The 16,339-nt window shown below is 44.3% G+C and overlaps 1 protein-coding gene across 1 annotated transcript in view; it reads left to right on the top strand.

Moving 5' to 3' along the window:
- Positions 1-16,065, top strand: part of INVS (inversin) — a 522,371-nt gene extending 506,306 nt beyond the window's left edge. Inside the window, exon 17 of the mRNA XM_030205118.1 lies at positions 15,677-16,065. Within this exon, the coding sequence (XP_030060978.1) occupies positions 15,677-15,807 (131 nt within the window). The 3' untranslated portion in view covers positions 15,808-16,065. The remainder of the gene's footprint in view (positions 1-15,676) is intronic.
- Positions 16,066-16,339: the final 274 nt, after the last annotated feature.

The following is a 16,339-nucleotide window of genomic DNA, read 5'->3' as shown; positions in this document are numbered from 1 at the left end:
GCATACAGGCTGGAAAAAAAAGTTTTTAAAGTTCTTTTTTTTTGGTGGGAGGGGGTTAGTGACCACTGGGGGAGTCAGGGGAGGTCATCCCCGATTCCATCCGGTGGTCATCTGGGCAGTTGGAGCACTTTTTGGGGACTTGTTCGGGAGAAAAAAGGGTCCACAAAAAGTGACCCAAATTCTCGCTTCTGGCGCCCTTCTTTTTTCCGTTATCGGCCGAGCGCGCCCATCTCTCCTCGGCCGATAAACACGACCCAGTCCCGCCTTCACCACGCCTCCGACACACCCCCGTCAACTTTGTCCATTCCCGCGACAGACTGCAGTTGGAGGCGCCCAAAATTGGCTTTCGATTATACCGATTTAGGCGCCCATGAGAGAAAGGCGCCCATCTCCTGATTTGGGTCGAAAAATGGGCGTCTTTCTCTTTCGAAAATAAGCTGGATTGTGTACTGACCCTATGGCCTCCCTGTTAGTCAGTGGAACCATGGCACAACCCTTTCTCATAAAAAGGGGAACTCATCGGGGTTGCCCCTTGTCACACTGCTACTGTTCTTATTATTTTGAAGCCCCCTTTGTGTATGATACTTCGACACCCAGTTGTAGAGAAAAATACAGTGGGGCCTTTCCCATTAAAATTCTTGCCCTTACGGATGACCTTTTACTAATGTTGACCCAACATCAGTGCTCTCTAGATAAGGCTATTTCTCTGATATCTGAATTTTGGGCCTTATCAAAAAATCCATGGTTATGCCCTTATAATTTTTAAAAGAACACTGGGAAGGAGATTTTCCTCTATCTTGGGCTGAATCTTATATACAGTATTTAGGGCTATGATCCTGGTAGACCTTTCTACTTTATGCTCGTAACAGGGTGGGATTAACACTATATTGGGTCCTAGGCAACCATATATTGTGGGCCCCCCTACCAGGGACCCCCTCCTCCACCATTATTTCACCTCTCCAGAAGTAGCAGGGAAAAGTGCAGAGCCTTGCTGTGAGTATCATAGCAGTAATAGTTCGTGAGTGAGCATGGGGACTATGCAAGCACTTGCTCTGAATAGAGAGGCTTAATGATTAGAGCTGGAGAACAGCCAAGTTACCCAGTCCTGGATTTCTGCAACCCTATCCTGGTACATTATGGGACCTGAAATGCTGATTTCATTTGGTGGTATCAGGCCCTTCATATAGAACACTATTGGAATATAAGCTCAGAAACAGGGCTGGCCAAAAAGTTTCTCTGCTGGAGCTGGGTAACTTGGCAGCTCTGTAGCAGTGGGCTGAGAACCAGGGAAGCTGGTCAAGTCATTTTCACTTTCCATTACCTGTGGTACAAACCAGAGATTCCCAAGGTGGACTTCCTCAACGATAATTAACAACTATAATTATTTCAAAACTAGTAGAACCATGCCTGTTTCCTCAACAATGAAACGGGCCCTAGGAAGTCCATCATGTAAGCTTTTTTTTTTTTCTTTCTCCCCTGCCCTTCCCTCCATGTCCAGCGATTCTTCCCTCCCCTCACCTCCATGTCCAGCGATTCTCCTCTTCCCTTCCCTCCCATCAGTGTCCCGCGATTCTCTCCTCTACTGTCCTCCCATCCCACCCATGTCCGTCAATTCTCCTCTGCCTTGCCCTTCCCTTCCTCCCTCCCTCCCCTCGATGTCCTGCGATTCTCTCCTCCCCTCGATTTGTACCTGAAGTTCTCTGGCTGGCTGACGCTGGCTTCCGTTCTGTTCGTAACATCCCTCCTGACGTCTGCTCGCCTCCAGCGTTCCCTTCCCTCTCACTGTTCCGCCCTCTGACGTCATTACATCTTGATGCAAGGGCAGGACAGTGAGGGGGAATGGAACGCTGGAGGCTGCCTGACGTCAGGAGATATTATGAACTCAGGCAGCCAGACATGGAACGTTGGAGGTGCAAATTATTATATAGGATTCTTTATTATTCATATCAAATATATCAACAAACGTATTATAAAAACTTAAAAAGCATTCATATTCATACCTCATCCACTCTACTCTCTACAAGCATACCCACGTTTAATCACTCAAAACTCACAACACATGATAAACGATCATTAACAAATACATATATTTTGTAACATTACATACATAATGGGGCAAGTAGCAGGGTAGAGAAATAGTTTTGTAACATGTCCCAACAGTCCTTCAGTAGTCCTTAGATCTTGAAATCAGTATTCAAACAAAGAGCGGCCACACACAACAGCCCCTCCCCACCTCTTAATTCAAGATGTTTAGATCATATGAGGATACTGTTGAAGACTGGCGAGCTTGTAAAATCACCACATAAAAATTCAAACTCTTGTACCAGACTCCTGATTTATGAGTTGAATTATGAGTTGAATTATGTTACCGGCACCCCATCCATCACAGTGCAATCATGCCAGTCGCTAGAGTTCTTCAGACTGCAAGAATACTTCATCCATTAAGCTGGACCCTATCAGGCTTATTTTCGAAAGAGAAGGACGCCCATCTTTTGACACAAATCGCAAGATGGGCGTCCTTCTCACAGGCTCGCCCAAATCGGCATAATCGAAAGCCGATTTTGGGCGTCCCCAACTGCTTTCCATCGTGGGGATGACCAAAGTTCACGGGGGCGTGTCGGAAGCGTAGCGAAGGCTGGACTGGGGCGTGCCTAACACTTGGGCGTCCTCGACCGATAATGGAAAAAAGAAGGGCGTCCCTGACGAGCACTTGGACGACTTTACCTTGTCCTTTTTTTCTTTCGACCAAGCCACAAAAATGTGCCCTAAATAAGCAGATAACCACCGGAGGGAATCAGGGATGACCTCCCCTTACTTCCCTCCCCCAGTGGTCACTAACCCCCTCCCACCCTCAAAAAACATTTTTAAAATATTTTTCCAGCCTCTGTGCCAGCCTCAAATATCATACCCAGCTCCATGACAGCAGTATGCAGGTCCCTCGAGTAGTTTTAGTGGATGCAGTGCACTTCAGGCAAGCGGACCCAGGCCCATCCCCCCCCAACCTGTTACACTTGTAGTGGTAAATGTGAGCCCTAGAAACCCCACCAGAAACCCACTGTACCCACATGTAGGTGCCCTCTTTTACCCCTAAGGGCTATGGTAGTGGTGTACAGTTGTGGGGAGTGAGTTTTGGGGGGTTGGGGGGCTCAGCACAAGGTAAGGGAGCTATGCACCTGGGAGCAATTTCTGAAGTCCACTGCAGTGCCCCCTAGGGTGTCCGGTTGGTGTCCTGGCATGTGAGGGGGACCAGTGCACTACGAATGCTGACTCCTCCCATGACCAAAGGGCTTGCATTTGGTCGTTTCTGAGATGGGCGTCCTTGGTTTCCATTATCGCCAAAAATCGGGGATGACCATCTCTAAGGACGACCATCTCTAAGGTCGACCTAAATTTTGTGATTTGGGCATCCCCGACTGTATTATCAAAACGAAAGATGGATACCCTTCTTTTTTCAATAATACAGGTTTCCCTGCCCCTGTCTGGGGACGTCCTCAGGAAAACTTGGGCATCCCTTTCGATTATGCCCCTCTTTGTCTTACAAGCTGGACCCTTTATCTTGCAATTGACCCTCACAGTCCGTGTTTCGCTTAACTGAACATATCAGGGGTCTGTGCATTTAAAAAACAAGATCAACATAGCACCATGATATCATTCAAACCCATTCTCCCCCATAACTCAAAAACTTTTACATAGAAACCCAAATACTTAAATCTCTTACCGACCAAAACGGATCACTAGGAAAATTATTTTTCAGACGTGCATATCGGATGTGTGCCAAAAATGAAATTACCGCAAGAGCCACACAGTAGCCAAGAGTTAACTCCATTTTGGTGTGTGTTGGGTGCGCGTAGACGCTTACGCAGCTTAGTAAAAGGGCCCCTATGTAAATTAAATTCTGCATACTGTTGACCGGTTCCTGTTGACAGAAGTTTTATCTTTGTTAAACAAAGTTCTGAATCATTTAGCTAATCTGGTAAGCTGTTGATGTTCAAAGGTAAAACAATCCCTATTGGAGAGTTGTGAAGCAGTCTTTGAATGGATCCTCAGAAGCTTAGCGGAGATTGGGTGGCAGAACCGGTGGTGGGAGGTGGGGCTAGTGGTTGGGAGGCAGGGCTAGTGCTGGGCAGACTTCTACGGTCTGTGCCCTGAAAATGGCAGATTCAAATCAAGGTCAGGTATACACATAAAGTAGCACATATGAGTTTCTCTTGTTGGGCAGACTGGATAGACTCTACAGGTCATCTACTATGTTACTATGTTTATCAAACAAGGACTATTCTTGTAATTCATGGTCTGGAAATCTTTTACCCATATGATTGCACCACTGCTTAATAAACTGAAGAATAGAAACTGCATTAACAGGAGCACTGAAAGATGACATCAATTTTAGTACTGCTTTACTGAAATGAACCTTTTCCCCAAGATACTGTGACCTTAGCTTCCCGATTTTAGCATTTGCAAATTGAAATATTTTAACTCAAGGAGCTTCTTTGAAGAATTTTACAGAGTTCTGCTAAGTCAATTACATCATTAAGGATAACTAATGCTATATGATATTCTGCTTTATTTAATTTGTCAGGTAGCATTTATGTTCCAGGTCATTGTCTTCATCTGCTTATTCTCTGCAGTATTCTGCCAATATGTCATAATTCCTGACTGTAGCACTTACAGTTCGGTTAGAGGTTTAAATTAAATAGTTTCAGATTCTCCATCTTATCAGTCTTATAGAATTTCACCTTTCTCACACAAGATCTGCAAAACATTATGTAGATAGTGCATATAAGTATTTAAATATCCCTTATAAATGGAATTTGTTTCCAGGCATCATCAATGTCTAAATTCTCATGGTGTGCTACACAGTGTTGTTCTGTCAGATGAGGTGCTACCACACTGTTATTCCTTCCAAGCATCACTGATGCACCATCTGAAGTAAACATCACATTCTGTTCATCTCAAAATCATTATCACAATAAAACTGCTTAATTGCTTAAACTACTGCAGCACTGTCACAAGCTACTAACTTATAGGCCCTTTTACTAAGCTGCAGTAGGCGCTATCATGCGTCTAACACAGCAAAAATGGCCTAATTCAGGATGCACTAAAACATTTTGCATTCGTTTTGGCATTTTTTCATGCTAAGTATACAGTATTTAATTAGTTCTTTTTTGAGGGGGTATGTCAAGGAAGGAGAATAGGCAGAGAGTGGGTGTGGAAGCGGTAACTAGTAAACGTGCTAACTACTTACCATAGGGCTCCTGCTTTAATTTTTTTTAAATGGCGGAAAGCTAATGTTAGCATTAGAGCATGGCCATAAATGAAACAAATACAAAAAATACTTTTTCATGGCCAAGGAAGAAATGGGCTTCACACGCAGGAAAGACCTGCAGAAGGCCCGCTAAGCCCGTTTCTTCAGTGCAGCTTAGTAAAAGGTCCCCTTAATAATTTCAGCCTAATAACATGCAGGCTCATTTTTGAAAGAGAAGGACGCCCATCTTTCGACACAAATCGCAAGATGGGTGTCCTTCTCAGTGTCGCCCAAATCGGTATAATCGAAAGCCAATTTTGGGCGCCCCAACTGCTTTCCGTCGCAGGGACGACCAAAGTTCACGGGGGGGGGGGGGGGGTGTCAGAGGTGTAGCAAAGGCGGGACTTGGGCGTGCCTAACACATGGGTGTCCTCGACCCATAATGAAAAAAAAAAGAGCGTCCTTGACGAGCACTTGGACGACTTTACCTGGTTCTGTTTTTCTTACCAGCAAGGCACAAAAAGGTGCCCGAACTGACGAGATGACCAGAGGAGAGAATTGGGGGTCACCTCCCCTTACTCCCCCAGTGTTCACTAACCCCCTCCCACCCTCAAAAAACATCTTTAAAAATATTTTGTACCAGCCTCTATGCCAGCCTTAAATGTCATACTCAGGTCCATCACAGCAGTATGCAGGTCCCTGGAGCAGTTTTAGTGGGTGCAGTGTGCTTCAGGCAGGCGGACCCAGGCTCATCCCCTCCTACCCGTTACACTTGTGGTGGTAAATGTGAGCCCTCCAAAACCCACCAGAAACCCACTGTACCCACATCTAGGTGCCCCCCTTCACCCGTAAGGGCTATGGTAGTGGTGTACAGTTATGGGTAGTGGGTTTGGGGGGGGGGGGTTGGGGGGCTTAGCACACAAGGGAAGGGAGCTGTGTACCTGGGAGCAATTTATGAAGTCCACTGCAGTGCCCCCTAGGGTGCCCAGTTGGTGTCCTGGCATGTGAGGGGGACCAGTGCACTACGAATGTTGGCTCCTCCCACGACCAATGGGCTTGCATTTGGTCATATCTGAGATGGGCGTCCTTGGTTTCCATTATCACCGAAAATCAGAAACAACCATGTCTAGGGACGACCTAAATTTCACGATTTGGGCGTCCCCAACCGTATGGTCCTCAGCAAAACTTGGGCATCCCTTTTGATTATGCCCCTCATGGTATGTTAGTGAATTTGATGTACTACCTTTCTGTGGTACAACCAATGCAGTTTATATTATATGCAAGTACTTTCTCTGTCCCTAGTGGGCTCACAATCTAAGTTGACCTTGTGGGTCAATGAAGGGCATAGGGTCTCTTTTACAAAGCCACGCTGCCGATTCTCGGTGTGGCAAATGAGAGGAAGCCCATTCAATTCCTATGAGCTTCCTCTCATTTGCCGCATGGGAATCACTAGCGCGGCTTTATTATAAAAGAAGTCCTATGTGACTTGCCAAGTGTCACAAGGGGCTACGGTGGGAATTGAACCTGGTCCCTACTACTGCACTAACCATTAGGGTATGTCTCACCAGTTTTCCTAAATTTAATACATAAAAGCTACTTTTTGGAAACAGAAATAGCTGTACTTTTCTCAACTATGAATGTGTGGACAGCTGATTCTTGGATTGCAATGAATACTTCATATTTCATAATTTTATTTAGACATTTGATGAATTCAAACACGTTTTGCTTCTTCAGTGGTCTGAAAGTTTTGCACATTTTGCTAAGTAATCATGAATTTTCAACACAGGCAACATAGATAAGTTTAGCTTGACAGATAGCAGGACTTTTCCAATTAAAACTCTTACCTCATTAGTAGTTGATTTATTCCATTGCATAAATGTGACCACCTCTGGGGAAAGGTGACTAAACTCGCCGGCAGGGCCGGCCCTAGGCAAGATGCCACCTGAGGTGGAGCTTAAATGCACCCCCCCCCCCCCCGGGCCAAGATGCCGCCCCGGGCGTATTACCTTGTCACAGTGATGTTCCAAACCCAGCAGCGATTCCCATACGCTGCCCTGATGCAGTCGGCACCCACCTCTTCCCTTTACTGCGGCTGCCTGAGCGAAACAGGAAGTTAGTAAAGGCAGAAGCACTAAAGGGAAGAGGCGGGTGCCGGCAGCGGCAGGGCAGCTTATGGGAATCACTGCCGCTGCCGGGTTTGGAGAGTCACCATGATGAGGTAAAACACCGAGATGCCGCTCTTGAAGATTGTCAGCTAAGGCCCCCGTCGCAGGAGGCCTAATGGTCGGGCCGCCCCTGCTCACCAGAAACAAAAAATGAGGTTTTAATGAATTCTGTTAGAGCAAACAATTTGTAATACAACTGTCCAAACCCATCCTTTTATGTGAAAAAATTAAAATGTTACAAAAGTTCAAACTTGTAAGTTGTGCAGTTTGCTTATATACCTATGACATGAAAAACTGGCCATTCTCAACATTTTGGATCCACTACTTTATCACCTTTTCCCAGAGATGGTCATAAATTGTTTCAAATTTTGAGTGATTCAATCAATAGATTTTTCCTAAGTCACTAGTTCTGATGTCAAAGCTTTATGATAGCTCCATGTGGGTTATATGACTGACATGACATTTTAGCTAATCCAATTTCCATCCACTCCATTTTTTTTATATTGCAATGTTCAAATTAACATGCAAGGAATGTCACTTGTGTGGAAATACAGTAAAGTAAAAAGTACTACTCAATCACAAATACAAAATCATTTCAAGATGGAAATCATAGAAAAACCGAAGTCCACGACATCGCAGGAAGGAGGTCAAGTAGAAACTCACAAGAAAACCAAGGTAAAACAAACTTGACAATAAAAGCTAGGATATAGCATAGATATCTTGAATCCATAATATGTGATACTAAGTCTCAGTCCTAACTGGAGAACTAGAAACCAGACTCTTGCCGCTGATGAAGGCAGATAACTGTGATGGTTCATAGGAAACATATTTTACAGATTTCAACTTAGCTATACATTTGTAAGGATATTTCTGAAAAAAATGAAGAACAGCAGGCCAAAGTAGTAGGAAATTCCTCCTCCTTTTTTGGGTCTCCCTAGTCAGATCAAGAAACATTCTGACCTGATACCCCAAAAAAGGTACATCTCTCTTCTTAAAGAAAAAACAATGTAGCCAATCACAGTCAGATGAAAGAGCCAAAGTGATCAATAAAGTAGCTTTCACCACTGAGTCAATCTCAGGAAACTCCAATGATTCTGAAACATTTAACACATCAGTCTCTTGTTCTGGAGCAGTTCTTTCTTTTGAAACTTCTTTCTTTCCAATTCACAAATAAATACGAGAAATAGGTGGAAAAGACTGTTCCGGTACAAGAAGCACCTCCTTAAGATATATTTGAAATATTTCTCTTGGTGGAATAAGAGGCAACTTTGGAAAATTAATTATGTGTATGTTAGAACATCTAACTGCATTCTCCAAATTTTGTACTTTTTGCCTCATAACAGAGTATTCTTTAACTATCATTGAAGAAATCAATTGGGAGCTCTTTATTAATTGAATGTGTTCCTCCAACATTTGTGACGTTATCAACATGTTTCTGTAAGTTTAATTTATTAGTCATATTATTCTGGATATTAATAGTCATAGAAGCAAACTGTGCTAAAAGAGCCTTGCTCAAATCAGAAACCGCCGTTCAAATAGTCTCTAGCATGAAAACAGGAGGCTTCTTGAGTACCATCTCAGATGGTAAAGGTTGTAAAATAGTACCTTTCTCCAGAGGCAATGCAGGATCCATCCCGGAGCCAGCTGAGGCCTCCCCCAATGCCATAGTCCCAGCATGTTGACCCGGAGGTGGAATCACCACTTCCACTTGTGTCCCAGTAACTTTCCCTCACACTTCAGAGGACTCTAGCAACTGCTGCTGAGGATCCATAGCCAGAACCTCAGGACTCACCAGGAATGGCTGTGGTGGAGGTGAACGCAAGTCGGGCATCAAAGATAGTTCCAAGTTGAAGATGCATGCTGCTCCTCCTGGCAGTGGTGTAGAAGCAGCCAATGACGCACCGACCACTGGAATCATCGGACCCGGCTGCTGAAGATATGTATGTATTGGGCCTAAAGTTGTCGAAGGCTGGGGCTGAGGCTCAGAGGGAAAGAGCTGCACCTTCTCCTTCTTCTTCACAATCAGAACAGTCAGGAACTGTGCTATGCTGCCGCCGCCGCCATGTTGACTCCTCCTTCCACTCCAACATGGGCTTACCGCTTGCTCTTCCAGGACTACTGCACCCAATGAGGCCATTTGGCAGTAGTCCCGCTCTGAGCATGCACCATTTCCATGGGAAAAAGGAAACCCCAGGAAATGACTTGCGCGACAATAACCCGGCGGTAATCCAGCATCGCCACACGCTGCCCAGTTACTGCTAGGTTAGCATGGGAGCTGTTATCATAAGGGCTCCCTGCCACATGGCCTTTAGGTAAGTGTTCTCTTACCGTATGGCCACGTGTGCTGGGGGCTTTTTTACACACTGAGGTAAAAAGGGCGCTAGTGGAGGGTCCTTTTTCCCGCAGCTTGGTAAAAGGATTCCATTTATGTATTTTACGTATTTATGACATTTATATCCCACATTAATTGTGAATTAGGTTGAAATCTGGGAGCATTTAAAATCTTTTTTTTTCCTGTGCCTAGATGGTTTGTGGGAACTTGCTCCTTTTGTTTTGTGGAATGTAGTGGTATATTATAAAAATGCACTTAATATTGTTTATTACTATTTATAAGACAGATATTGAATAAAGGGAAGAGCTACCTCCATGCAGAAGTCCAGAGTCAGTCTAAATGTGCCAACATTTTCCAGTTCTGTGGTATATATTTCTTCTTCAAGTTTGCTTGGTTGTAAAAGGCATGTTTTTTTGTTGGGGGGAGGGGTATTCCTGGAATAATGATGGCTAAAGGAAAGCAGTATTAGAACAGTTGGAGCTGAATGACATTTATGTTCATACACAGTTAATTATTTTCAGAGGAAATTAAATCTGTTGGCTACCTGCTGTGTGAATATTCCATCACTGTTTCATTATTGCTACCAAGTATTACATATTTAGGGCATATGCCTTCAACATAGATTGTTTAAATTTGGTTATCTAGACCTTACATACAGATGGTATTACTTGTTAAACCCAAAGGCAAAAACTGAGGGTGGTTAAACAATTTGGTATAAGCTGGTGCTGTTTATGACTTTACTTGTTTTGCACTGCTTTGGGTCCTACTGGATATTCAATGCCAGTCACCGAAACTACTACTACTACTACTATTTAGCATTTCTATAGCGCTACAAGGAGTACGCAGTGCTGCACAAACATAGAAGAAAGACAGTCCCTGCTCAAAGAGCTTACAATCTAATAGACAAAAAATAAAGTAATCAAATCAATTAATGTGTACAGGAAGGAGGAGAGGAGGGTAGGTGGAGGCGATTGGTTACAAGTGGTTACGAGTCAAAAGCAATGTTAAAGAGGTGGGCTTTCAGTCTAGATTTAAAGGTGACCAAGGATGGGGCAAGACGTAGGGGCTCAGGAAGTTTATTCCAGGTGTAGGGTGCAGAGAGACAGAAGGCGCGAAGTCTGGAGTTGGCATAAGTGGAGAAGGGAACAGATAAAAAGGATTTATCCATGGAGCGGAGTGCAAGGGAAGGGGGTGTAGGGAAGGACGAGTGTGGAGAGATACTGGGGAGCACATTTATAGGTTAGTAGAAGAAGTTTGAACAGGATGCGAAAACGGATAGGGAGCCAGTGAAGCGACTTGAGGAGAGGAGTAGTATGAGTAAAGCGACCCTGGCAGAAGACGAGACGGGCAGCAGAGTTTTGAACCAATTGGAGGGGAGAGGTGACTAAGTGGGAGGCCAGCAAGAAGCAGATTGCAGTAGTCTAAACGAGAGGGTGTGGATGAGGGTTTTGGTAGAGTGCTCGGAAAGAAAGGGGCGGATTTTACGGATGTTGTAAAGAAAGAAACGACAGGTCTTGGCGATCTGCTGGATATGAGCAGAGAAGGAGAGAGAAGAAACAGCCTGACATTGAATACCCAAGGTCAGTGCCGATCGCAACACTTATGCGGGCTGCCTCCTGCGGTCTGAATATTGGGCCCACTGTGTCCCACCAGTTTGTTTTTTTTTTATATTTCATGGGTATCCAGATAACATATTTGTGGGTTTTATTTTGGGGTAGATTGCATTTTGGTTCCTACAGTAGATAATGCATTTTTATTTTTATTTCTCCTTTGCTGAGCTGCTTATAAAGAATGTGATTTCTTAGTGTTTCCTTTTCTAATTTTTGGTCCTTTATTCTGTAATTGGTAAAGATTGGTCTGTGTTCTGTGAGTGACTGAAGTAAGAGATTGAAAAATGTCAGTGTTTCCAAAGTTTCCATAAGTGTGAATATAGTTTATATTGATGCAGAACAGACGAAATCCATAATAAAGTTCACTCTAAGGCATTATTTGGTATACTGCTAAACACTAGTCATACCTATATGCCTAGTGCCCCCCCATCTCAACTCTGGGTGTCTCCCCCCCCCCCCCCCCCAAAAAAAAATGTCAAGTCTGGCTGTGCCTCTGCTGCAACAGAATACCTATTGTCACGGTGTCAAGGTCCAAGATCCCCTCTGGTATTCCTATCATTTACTGCAGCTACCAGAAAGGCAGATGTGGAGACAGGAATCATCCTCTGTCTCTGACATTACAAAGAGCTCTGGCCAGTGAAGGGCATGAAGACAATGTGCCTGGCTCACAGAAGGGGGATGCACCACCCCATAAGAGGAGGTCGAGCAGGAAGGGGAAGTAGTAGTTTGCATGCTGTTGGTGAGGGAGGGAGGGAGTGTTGCCATGTGGTGGGGGGGGGAGGATGTATGGAGGACAGTGTGGGAGAGGGTGAGGGAGGGCTTAGGGTTTATATTGTACATATGGGATGGGGTGTTGTGGTGCTGGGGGACCGTATGGGGTAGGGGAAAGGTTCAGGTGATGGTGAAGGGGTTGTGGTGTGCACACAGGGGTGGGGACAGATCTGACGTAGTGGGAAAGGGAATGGCCACTTTGATATGGGGAAGGCCATATATATATGCTTCACTGGAGTCAGTGATTTCCCCATAACATATTGCACACGACTTGCATGTTCATGGAGTTATATGCCTTTCTGTTGTGGTACATGGAAGGCCTGAGGACAACATGGGCACAATCTATGGCACCAAGGACAGAGGGGAAGCGGGCATTATCAAAGAATTCTGTCAATGTCTCTGCTGCAGGGTCTGGGGAAATGCTATGTAGTCAGCGGTATGTATGAAAAGGAATGTCATGAACTGTGTGATGCACAGGTCGATGGCTGACTAGCTGAGGCCTGCAGTGCCTGCCAGTACGGTCTGAAAACTACCAGTGCTAAGAAAGGCTAGTGCAGAGGTGACCTTCAGATGCATGGCTACAGGTTTCCCCTGTGAGTGGTGGCAGGGCCGCCGAGAGGGGGTGGGCAAAATTCCCTGGGCCCGAGCCTCCAAGGGGGGTCCGGCACCAGGGTTTCTCTCTCTCTCCTGCTTCCAGGCCTCCAGTGCTGCAGTCCCCAGTCTCCACCTGCCTACCGTCAGCTCCCTCGACAGCACCCTTTTGTCTGCCATCGGGCCACCTGCATTAAAAAAAAAATCTCTAAATCGGCAGCGCCAGTGACAGGTGTGGAAACAGAGAGGTTGCAAATGACAGACCTTGATGCCAGGCTCACAGACACTGTCTGTGCTCTCCCACAGTCAGCAACGCAAGCAGTCATAGAGACATGTGTCAGCAGCACTTATTCGTTCTTAAATGTCAGCACTTAGTCCACCTTTAATCTTGAGTTGCCTGTATGCCAAGATGCTGTCTGGGATCAAGGATAGACATTGTGGATGCTGCAGTACCCATGAAATACTCCCATAGTGCCTCTGACATGCCTCAGGCCATCTTAGACATTTTTTAAAATTTTGCCACAGACTGTTGTAAAATGCTGTGTTAGACATTTTGGGGTCTTAAACGTCTATGTGCCGGCATATGGCATTTAAAAAGTGAACAGCACTTCCATATCTACTATAATAAAACTCACCCTCAACGTTCTGAGGACACTGACGTCACTGAAGCCAAGCCCTGACTTCCTTCAAAAAGGTTCGAAGGTTCGTGGTGGTGAAGCCACCAAAATCGCTCCGGGCCCCGCCCTCGAGGGCGGAGCAATGGCAGAACAACGAAGGGGTTGGCAGGGAGGGAGGCGGGGGTGGGAAATCGCTCCGGGCCCCGCCCTCACGTCAAACGTCATGATGTTGGGGACGGAGCAATGGCAGAACAACGAAGGGGTTGGCCAGGGAGGGAGGGGGGGTGTTGGCAACGAAAACCTTGCTAGCGCCCGTTTCATTTGCTCTGAAACGGGCCTCTTTTACTAGTTGGCTATAAATCTCACGCTTTGGGAAGATTCCACAAAGGGCACCAAAAATTAGGTGCCAGAAATAAAGGCGCTAAAAGCCAATACTGTAACGACAAAATTGTGTGTGAAATTGCCATTATAGAATAGGGTGTAAGTTGGCACACATGGGCCTAAGCACTTTCGTTATGTCAAAGGCTGGTGTAAATGCTGGCACCTGAAGTTAACAGCTGCACGCGTAAGTGATAGTATTCTGTAACTTACCTGTGCAACTGCAAGACACACCCCTGACCCACCCATGGAGTTGCACGCTACAGCATTGAGATGCTATGTTTACGGAATAATGCTGAAGTGCACTTGTGTGTATAACTACAAATTTGTGCCAGATAGCACCAATTAACACCATTTAAGGGCTATTATTTGTACTGGAAGAAGTTTTTGCTAAGTTCCAAATGGTTAATTGTTTTATGTATTGATTTTATGTATGTTTTATTGTACCCCGCTTTGGAGTTAAAGCAGATTATAAATATTAAAACATAAATAAATTGGCGCCTAATTTAACAATTAGAGGGCCCTTTTACAGAGCGGTGGTAAGCCCAGCACGGACTTACCGCTCGCTCTTTTGGGACTACTGCCAGCCCAAAGCGGCTGCCAGTGGTAGTCCTGCTCTGAGCATGTGCCATTTCTGGGGGAAAAGGGAAACCCCCGGAAATGGCTTGCATGGCAGTAATCGGGCATTGCCGCGCACTGCCCAGTTACTGCTGGCTTAGCATGAGAGCCCTTATCGCCACCTCAATGGGTGGCGGTAAGGGTTCCCGTCGGATGGCCATGCGGTAAGAGTTCTCTTACCGCATGGCCATGTGTGCCTGGGTTTTATTAACCCGCTGCAGTAAAAAGGGCCCTGGTAAGCAGGAAAAGCGGCCCCTGCCACCAGCACAGGGCCCTTTTTTCCGCAGCTTGTTAAAAGGGCCCCTAAGTTAGGCACGCTATTGGCACTATTCTTTTAATTGCATGCCCAAATTTGTGCAGTAGTCATAAATCTGAGTGCCCAACTTTATAGAATCTGGGGGTTTAGCCTTTAGTCTTAGTCTTTGAGGTGGCCCATCCTTTGCATATCTGGTTTATACCAAAGCAACAGAAGATGAAAAGTACTTGCCCAGCCTCCAAGTCAGCCCACTGCTGTAATTACAAACTCCATTCAAAGGAAGCTGCTGTTACTGCCTCACCCAGAACTAGGCACTGCGTTTTTCCCTATGCTAGATCTGGAGAGGTAAAAGTGTGAGGGGAAAGTCATGAACAAAGCCACCCCAGCTACACACACACATGAAGAGCTGGAAAGAATTCCATAAGCCATGCTGATGCTTCCCCACTTATTTTAACTGTAGTTTTACGTCACCTGTTCTTGCTGCCACAGTGATCCCAGCACTCTGCTTTTCAAAGTGAAGCACATAAACATTTCTGGAGATGCTGAAAAGTAATCTGCTTATCAGCACACAATTTATCTTGAACATTTTGACTATAGAGTACAGCAACTTATTGAGCTCAGTTATTACATGAAATGTTGTTACATAAAAATTGGAGATACGACAGGCTTATGAACAGAGGAAAAGCTACTCTGACTTGCTCATTTGGGAATAAATTGGTTTATTTAGAAAGGATACCAGGTTAATACATCCTGTATGTTGTAATGGTGCATAAAAAATGTCTTTTTGTTTGTAGAGATGGATGCAAAATTTTGTATCTGTCTCACTTGAATTGCTCCCAGATTCAACATTTTTCAGTGCTGATTTTCACACAGTTCTGGGGACACTATTACGTCTTGTAGCAGATTCATCTGTTGCTGCACTCTACTGCTATAAACAGTGTTTAACCTGATTTTATATTAATTGCTGTTACACTACGAAACACATTTTTTGCTTTTTTTTTTTTTTTTGCAATAGTATTGATGACATAAATAGACCCGATAGATAGATAGATATTAGCTTACTGATGAGAATATTTTTATTCTGTTTCCTCAGAAAGCAATCTACGGTATATTAACTTATTGGATGTTACTTGGACAACAAAAAAGTTTTCTTACAACATGGGACAGGCCAGTTCTGCAAAAACCAAACCCAAAAAACCAGAAGGAACAAATGAAGTAAGGTGAAGATCCAGGTTGCAGAGAATTGCTTCTGTTTTGTGCAGAAAGATGACAGGTTTTCAATTTGATCTTTACAGATCTGCAAAACTTAGCCATGCCTGAAATCCAGGTTACAAATACTATATTAGCAATTTAAAAAAAAATTTTGGAAATTTCATTTGTGTTTTAATGTATTACTGAAACACTTAAATGTTTACAGGATTTGTATAAAACTTTGCAGAAGTTATACAATTTTGAGAAGCAGTATCAATTGCAAAGTGCTCATCTGAGTCACTTGTAAAATATAATAGTATAAATGTGTATAATATATAAATATAACAGTATAAATTCTGCTGGATTCTATATATTGCACCTTAATTTCTGCACGGAAATTGAATTGAATTCTATAACAATGCACGTAACTTAATTGGTTAACTAGCTAATCAGCGCTGTCAATTGGATGTTAAGCAATTATCAGCACTAATTGGCATTAATTAAGATTTATGCACACAACTTATAACTAGGTGCGTGTAAATTTGAAGTCGTATAGTTGAAAAGG

Source organism: Microcaecilia unicolor, chromosome 1 (genome assembly GCF_901765095.1).
Source record: "Microcaecilia unicolor chromosome 1, aMicUni1.1, whole genome shotgun sequence".
In the NCBI taxonomy this organism is placed as follows: domain Eukaryota; kingdom Metazoa; phylum Chordata; class Amphibia; order Gymnophiona; family Siphonopidae; genus Microcaecilia; species Microcaecilia unicolor.
Note: the sequence above shows the minus strand (reverse complement) of the source record. Positions and strands in the feature narration are given on the sequence as shown.